We start from the raw sequence: 7,381 nt of genomic DNA on the forward strand, positions 1-7,381 counted from the left end.
CACCACAATTTTTTTTGTAGAAAGTTGTACTAGTAACATGAAAAATGTGAAAAAAAATTTATCGCCCAAAAAATGGGAACTTATTGGCACAAATGGATTACTGATAAGAAGAAATTGCAGGTGTAGCATTCGAGCAAGTGTAGTGCCTCACTGAAAATTAAGTGGGGGGTCTGAGAGTGGGAGAAACAGAAAGTAAAACTTGAGGTTTACTTTCAAACGGAGGATGATGCTCCTGTCATTCCACCAGCGGTCCTCGGACAAATTTGTGGACGGGACAAAAAAATCTAGTTATTTATTTTTTTTTTTCTGTTCGAATCGATTCGAGTGTTAATAAAAAAAAAAAAAAGAAATTCATTTTCTTAAAGAAACTCATTTGAAAACATTTTTTTTGGGCGCAAAAATTTGCGCGCGAAACGATGTTTGAAAATTCGTGTCTATAAACATTTTTGTGTGATGTTAAAAAATGTTCGCGGATCTTCTGTAGTGAAATATAATTAGAAAATCGTCGAAGAAAAAGGTGGCTTAGGATTATTTTTCACGCGCACTAAGATGGCTCAAGAGGAATATTCTGAAACTGGGACCAGGTGCGATATACCTGCTTCTTTATTACTCAATTTGTGCTAGGAAAAATAAAACAATTTTAAACAAATTATTTATTTGTAAACTTTTTTATATTTTCTTCGGAGAAGGTATTAGATTTATTTTTATCACAATCAGTGTGATCAAATGATAATTACTTAAATATAATAATTTTCAAGATTTTATTAATCATCATATTTATCATGTGAATAATATTTTTTTCATTTTTAGTGAAAATTTGAATAATAAGCACGTACAATCCAGATAAACATATATGTGCCAAGATTGTGAATTCCTTGATGAAGATATTTAGTGTTAGTTTTAAGATAATATGACTTAAACATTTGCTTCAAATTTTGTTTCATTTTTTTTTATCAACAAATTGAAATCTATCTCAGACGAATATGATGAATTTCGAATAATAGATACTCAATCTTCTGATAAGAAAATCTAATATTTATAGACACTGACTAATTTTACCGAATTTTCGTAAAACTAACTACTCGGACAAAAAAAAATTAAAAAATAAAAAATTTTTTCCTTAAATTTGCCTAAATACAATATTAGTATTATCAGTCAATATAGTATCCTACACCAGACTGAGAAAAAAAATACCAGAAAAAGTGCGTACTTTCTCTTTGCTACTTTTTAACCTAAACTTAGAGAGATTCCTAAATTTCTTTCTGCCGCGTTTTTTAATAGAAAAATGTCAAAAAATTAGAACTGGAAAAAACTAATTTAAATTTGAATCACGTGACTTGAAGTTTAGCAGCGTTTTTGATAAATCTACTACAAATGATTTCAAAATGATTTGTACGAAATCGCTTTTTGAATAGTAATAATAAAATAGTGGTATTACATTTTTTTAAGGAATCTTACATTCTGGGAAATCAAATTTGCGATTGAAATTAATTAATTTGCAAGTAGTTAATTAATTGTTATTTTAGTTTCGAGCAAATATATTGCTGATTCGATAAGAAAACTGCTTGATAACGGGTTGACACTTTTTATTGACGGTGTAATTTTCTCGAAACCTAATTACTTTTTTTGTTAGACATTTTTCATTTTTATTAAACAATATAACATCTCGGGAGTGGGCTAACAGTTTTTTCCTAAATTTTTTTAAAAATTTGTTATCACTCTTTTAAGTCGACTCGGACCTCGTCAAAAAAGTGTCAACACAATATCCTCAACTTTGGACTATATTTTCTCTTAACTAAAAGTTTATTTTCAAAAAAGGTTTTTCCACAAACGGCCCCTCCAAAATATTTAGGGGCCTCTTTGGTAGTTTTTTTGTCAAAAAATTGTTTATTGTATTTCAACAATTGCTACTAGTATTTTTTTGATTTCGAGAGGCAAATGTACAATGCAATCTTTTTACACAAATACATCATTTTTTTAAAAAGCAGCTTGGAGAATTCTTAAATATTTTTTTCGAATTTTGCCAAATATCAAAGAACATTTTATACCAAAGGTACACTTTGTGAAAGGTGTTAATTGAAAAAAATATATTTTTCCGACCACACTCACGATGGGTTTGGATTGAGTTCAACTCAAAATTGCTTACACCACTCGTTTTTTTTTCTTCTGAAATCTGGAGGGACTGCTCAATAAACTTAATTTTTTTTAAATGTTGAATTCCTACTGCAATTTGCATTAAATTTCTTTTTTGTAATAATAAAAAAAATCAAATAGCATACATATCTGAAAAGTTTTTAAATACCTATGAAAGGCATCTGTAAAAACTTAAAAAAAACTTAAACAAAAATTTATATTTATGGATATAGTTTTGAGATTATTATTTTTTCAGATTCGCATCTTATTTAATGTACTATTATTATTATTATTATTATTATTATTATTATTATTATTATTATTATAAAAACAACGTCGGACGAAAATTGCAGCAGAAACCAGATATTAAATAGAAACATTTCAAATTTGTTTATTAAAGTGATTAGTATTTTTTTCTTTGTTACTTTTTTTATTTAACTGACAATCGTACTTAATAACAATTTTAAATATTAAACAAATATATATATATATAATAATAAACAAATTTTTCAGAAAAATATAAATTTCGAAGCATTTCTTAAACTACGGGGACAACAAATTTTTTTACGGGGAAATTAATGAAATTTAATTTTTTTAGATTAGTTTAAAGTACCATGTTCCGATTTAAGGCAATATTTTTAAAATCTATAAAAACTGTAATTTTTTACTTTTTTCCCAAATTTTAATGGGTTCCGGATGTTCCAATCTAAAAATAAAAATTGAAAATTAAGTTTGTTAAACAATTACTCCAGTGATTTTTTTAATGTTTAGCCTAAAAAGTGACTTGAAATAATAATTTGTTAATATAATAACGAAAGTAAATCCAATAGCATAAATATCTGAAACGTTTTAATAATACCTGAAATGTATCCATAAAAATTTGAAATTTTTTTTTTATATATATTTTTAGAATAATTAATTTTTTTATATTTGCATGTAATTTTATGTACTATTATTGTCATAAAAACAACTTTGGACGAAAATTGCAGCAGAAACCTGATATTATAAATAATTTTTCACATATGTTTATAAAAGTGGCTAGTATTTTTTTCTTTGTTAATTTTTTTTTAACTAACAATCTTATTTTTTGTCTACAGTGCACAGAAAATATATTATTACCCAAAAACTTAAACTAAAGTGTTCCTTTTAGAAATTTTTCAGAAAAATATAAATTTCGAAGTACTTCTTAAACTACGAAGAGAAAAAATTTTATTTGTAGTTTTAAGGGAAAATTAACTTAATTTAATTTTTGTTGAGATTAGTTAAAATTCGTATGCAATGGTTTGAAGAAATATTTTTAAACCAGATAAAAACTGTAATTTTTGCACTTAATTACAAAATTTTAATGGTTTCCGGATGTTCCTAATTGGTTAACGTTAATTTTTTTCACATTAAACTAAAAATAGAAATCGAAAATTAAGTTTATTCAACAATTACTCCAGCGATATTTTAATTTTTGTCCTATAAAATAATTTAATAATAATAATTCAAATAAATTTTTTTTAATGACAAGAAAAATGTTTAAATTGAATTTTTTTCTCAAGATTTTGAGCAATAACCATTAAATTTTTATGGTTTGCAATCAGTTAGGCTTAGATTTACAACTTGTTTCCATCGTGTTTGCTATAACCGAAGAGTGGCTATTATGCGATTATTGTGTCCTCATTACAGTACACACGGAGCAAGTGAATGTACTCTGACCAACTGCCAATGAATGAATCTCGTAATCCCCAAGATTTTAGGGTCCACGTATAATTTACATAAATTTTGTTTGTTTGAAATTTTGAACCAAATAACTCTAGTTCTGAGGGGTTTTTAAGTTTTGACACCTAGCCTATCTTACTTAAATTTTACCCAATATTTTTTTCTAAATAATTGGGAAAATATTACTATTTTTTGTGAATTAATAAATTAATTTAACTTTCAACCAAGTAGTTGATTTTCAACCCAAAAAAATAAGTTCTAAAAAAATGTAATTGTAGATATTTTAAATAAGAGAAGATTTTCATTTATATTTTTTTTATCATAAAAAACAGTTGAATTGATCAAAAATACCCATTTTCAACAAAAAAAGATTACATTTTCAAGAAAAGAGATGAATTTTGAAATCAGAATGACAAATTTTTAACAAGAGTTGTATTTTTAAAGATAAACATTTGAATTAAACAAAAAATGCCAATTTTAAACAAAGTAGTAGAATTAAAAAAAAATATTGCTTTATTTTTGACAAAGAAGCTCTGTTATAAAAAAAGTTTATTTTCTGACAAATAAGAAGAGGTTTTATTAAAAGAAATAAACTTTAAACCAATAATATAAATTTTCGACTAAGAATATTACATTTTTCTTAAGAAGTTCGACCTTTCAAAAAAATACCTGCATTTTAAATTAAATAATTTAATTCGAATATGATATTATTCAGTTTTCAATCAAAAATGAAATAGTTTAACTTTCATTTAAAAAAATTAATTCTGAACAAAGAAAGAAAATTTCAACGAAAAAATTTAATTTTCTACCAAAGAAATGCATTTTCACAAAAAATTAGAAATCTTTAATAAAAAAAATTAATTTAAAAAAAATCAGTTCAATTTTCAACCAAAGAGTTGAATTTTCAACATAAAAAGAGGAATTGATATAAAAAATAAATGCAAATTTGAAATCAGAAGCAGTCAAAAAGTTTTATTTTAAAAAAATAAGACTTTATCGCAAAATACGAATTTTGCAAGAAAATATTTGACCCTTTAATTGAAATCGAATAATTTCTAATAAAAAAGTTGTACTTAAAAGAAAGTTTATTTTCCAACACAAAAGAAAAATGTTTAATACAAGAAATAAATTTTTAATGAAACAGTTAAATTTTTTACCAAGAATATTAATTTTTTCCCAACAAGGTGGACCTTTTAGCAAAATACATGAATTTTCAACCAAATAATTTAATTAAAATGGAATACCATTCAGTTTTTAACAAAAAATGGAATAGTTACATTTTCATTAAAAAAATGAATTTTTAACCAAAAAACAAATTTTCAAGAAAGTAGTTCAATTTTCCACCAAAGAAATTAATTTTTAGTTAAAATTAAGAATCTTTAATAAAAAAACGAATTTCTAAAAAAATTAGTTCAATTTTCAAGCAATGAGTTGAATTTTCAACCTATAAGAGGAAGCTTTCCTCAAAAAGATATTTTAATTCAGAAGCAGTTAAATTTACCGGGAAAGGCGACATTTTAAAGAAAATACTTGATTCTTCAACTGAAGCCGAATAACTTCTGATAAAATTTGTACTTTTAAAAAGAGTTTTAAAACAAAAAAGACAAATGTTTAGAAAAATAAATAAATTTTTAAGCAAGAAGTTAATTTTTCGACAAAGAATATTAATTTTTTCTCAAAAAGGTCGACACTTTAACAAAACCTGCATTTTCAACCAAATAGTTTAATTCAAATCTAATATCATTCAGTTTTCAATAAAAAATTAAATAGTTAAATTTTCATTAAAAAAATTAATCTTAAGCCAAGAAACAAATTTCCAACAAAGTAGATTTATTTTTTACCAAACAACAAAAAATGAATTTTAAAGAAATTATTTAGATTTTCAACCAAGGAGTTAAATTTTCAACCTAAAAAGAAAAATTTTCATTAAAAAGAGATTTCAATTTTAAATCAGAATCAGTTAAAAAGTTCTACTTAACAAAAAAGTTTATTTTCTGACAAAAAAGAAAGAGTTTGAATGAAATAAATAAATTTTAAACCAAACATTTAAATTTTCGACTAAGAATATTATTTTTTGCTCAAGAAGTTCGACCCTTTAAAAAAATACCTGTATTTTTAACTAAATAATTTAATTCAAATAAAATAACATTCAGTTTTCAACCTAAAAGGGAATAGTTAAATTTTCATTAAAAAAAATTAATTTAAAACCAAAAAACCAATCTAAAAAAAAAGTATTTTAATTTTCCACCAAAGAAATTAATTTTCAGCTAAAATTAGGAACCTTTAACAACAAAAAATGAATTTCTAAGCAATTAGTTCAATTTTCAACCAATGAGTTGAATTTTCAATCTAAAAAGAGAAATTTTCATCAAAAAGAGATTTCAACTTTAAATCAGAAGCAGTTACAAAGTTGCACATTAAAATAAGTTTTAATAAAAGAAATAAATTTTAAACGAGACGTTTAAATTTTCGACTAAGAATATTATTTTTTTCTTGAGTAATGCGACCTTTTAAAAAAATACCTGTATTTTCAACTAAATAATTTAATTCAAATCTAATACCATGCAGTTTTCCACCAAAAATGAAATAGTTAAATTTTCATTAAAAAAAATTAATTTTAAACCAAAAACAAATTTTCAACAAAGTAGTTCAATTTTCTACCAAAAAAATTAATTTTCAGCTAAAATTAGCAATTTTTAATAAAAAAATGAATTTTAAACTGTAAAGAATATTTTAATAAAAAAAACGATTTTTAATGTCCATTTTCCGTTAAGGCCATCTATTTAAAAAAATTGCATATTTTTTATAATAAGAAAAACGAATAATTTGTCCATTCCTCGTTATATTCAAAGTGTAAACAATCGGTGAAAGTTTGAATCTAATTGTTAAATTTTGTAGCAAAAAAAAAAAATTTTGAACAAAATACTTTAATTTTTTATTTTTACTTTTTAAAAATAAAAGCTAATAAAATTTCGTGTCAAACTGTCATGGCCGATTTTAACAGTTCTGTTTATTTTTTGGTTTATTTATTAACAAAAATAAAAAGAAAAAAATTTTGACTTTTGAATTATACCGGTTTTTGATAAATGCTTTGCTTCAATCAAAAATTAATAGAAAACTGAAAGCAACTATCCAAAAAAGATGTCCAATAGCAATACAAATGTTAACGAATTTATTGAATTTGTTATAAACAAATAAGTGAATGAAAATGATTTCGTGGGGATTGGCGGCGATTATTCACTTTATTCGCACTAAAGTTGAACAATTTATGGACAAAAAGAGTTTTTTAGTTGAATTAACAGAGTCACAATGCATTAGAAATATCAGTTGATAAAAACATGGCGCCCCCTACTCGCCCGTATACCCGTGACGGTCACTTGATTGATATATACGAGGGTGGATTGATAAGTTTCCGGCCTGACCAAGAAAAACAACGTTTTTGAGAATTTTTTTTTTATTTCTCAACATAATCTCCTCCAAGGCTGATACATTTCTCATAGCGGTGTTCTAGTCTAGTAATGCCATCTCTATAGAATGATTCGTC

General features: G+C 24.4%; 1 protein-coding gene across 1 annotated transcript in view; it reads left to right on the top strand.

Moving 5' to 3' along the window:
* Positions 1–294: 294 nt before the first annotated feature.
* Positions 295–7,381, top strand: part of LOC117176305 (facilitated trehalose transporter Tret1) — a 68,430-nt gene continuing 61,343 nt past the window's right edge. The window contains exon 1 of the mRNA XM_033366507.1: positions 295–584. Coding sequence (XP_033222398.1) covers positions 550–584 — 35 coding nt within the window. The 5' untranslated portion in view covers positions 295–549. The remainder of the gene's footprint in view (positions 585–7,381) is intronic.

This window comes from Belonocnema kinseyi, chromosome 7, assembly GCF_010883055.1.
Source record: "Belonocnema kinseyi isolate 2016_QV_RU_SX_M_011 chromosome 7, B_treatae_v1, whole genome shotgun sequence".
Lineage (NCBI taxonomy): Eukaryota > Metazoa > Arthropoda > Insecta > Hymenoptera > Cynipidae > Belonocnema > Belonocnema kinseyi.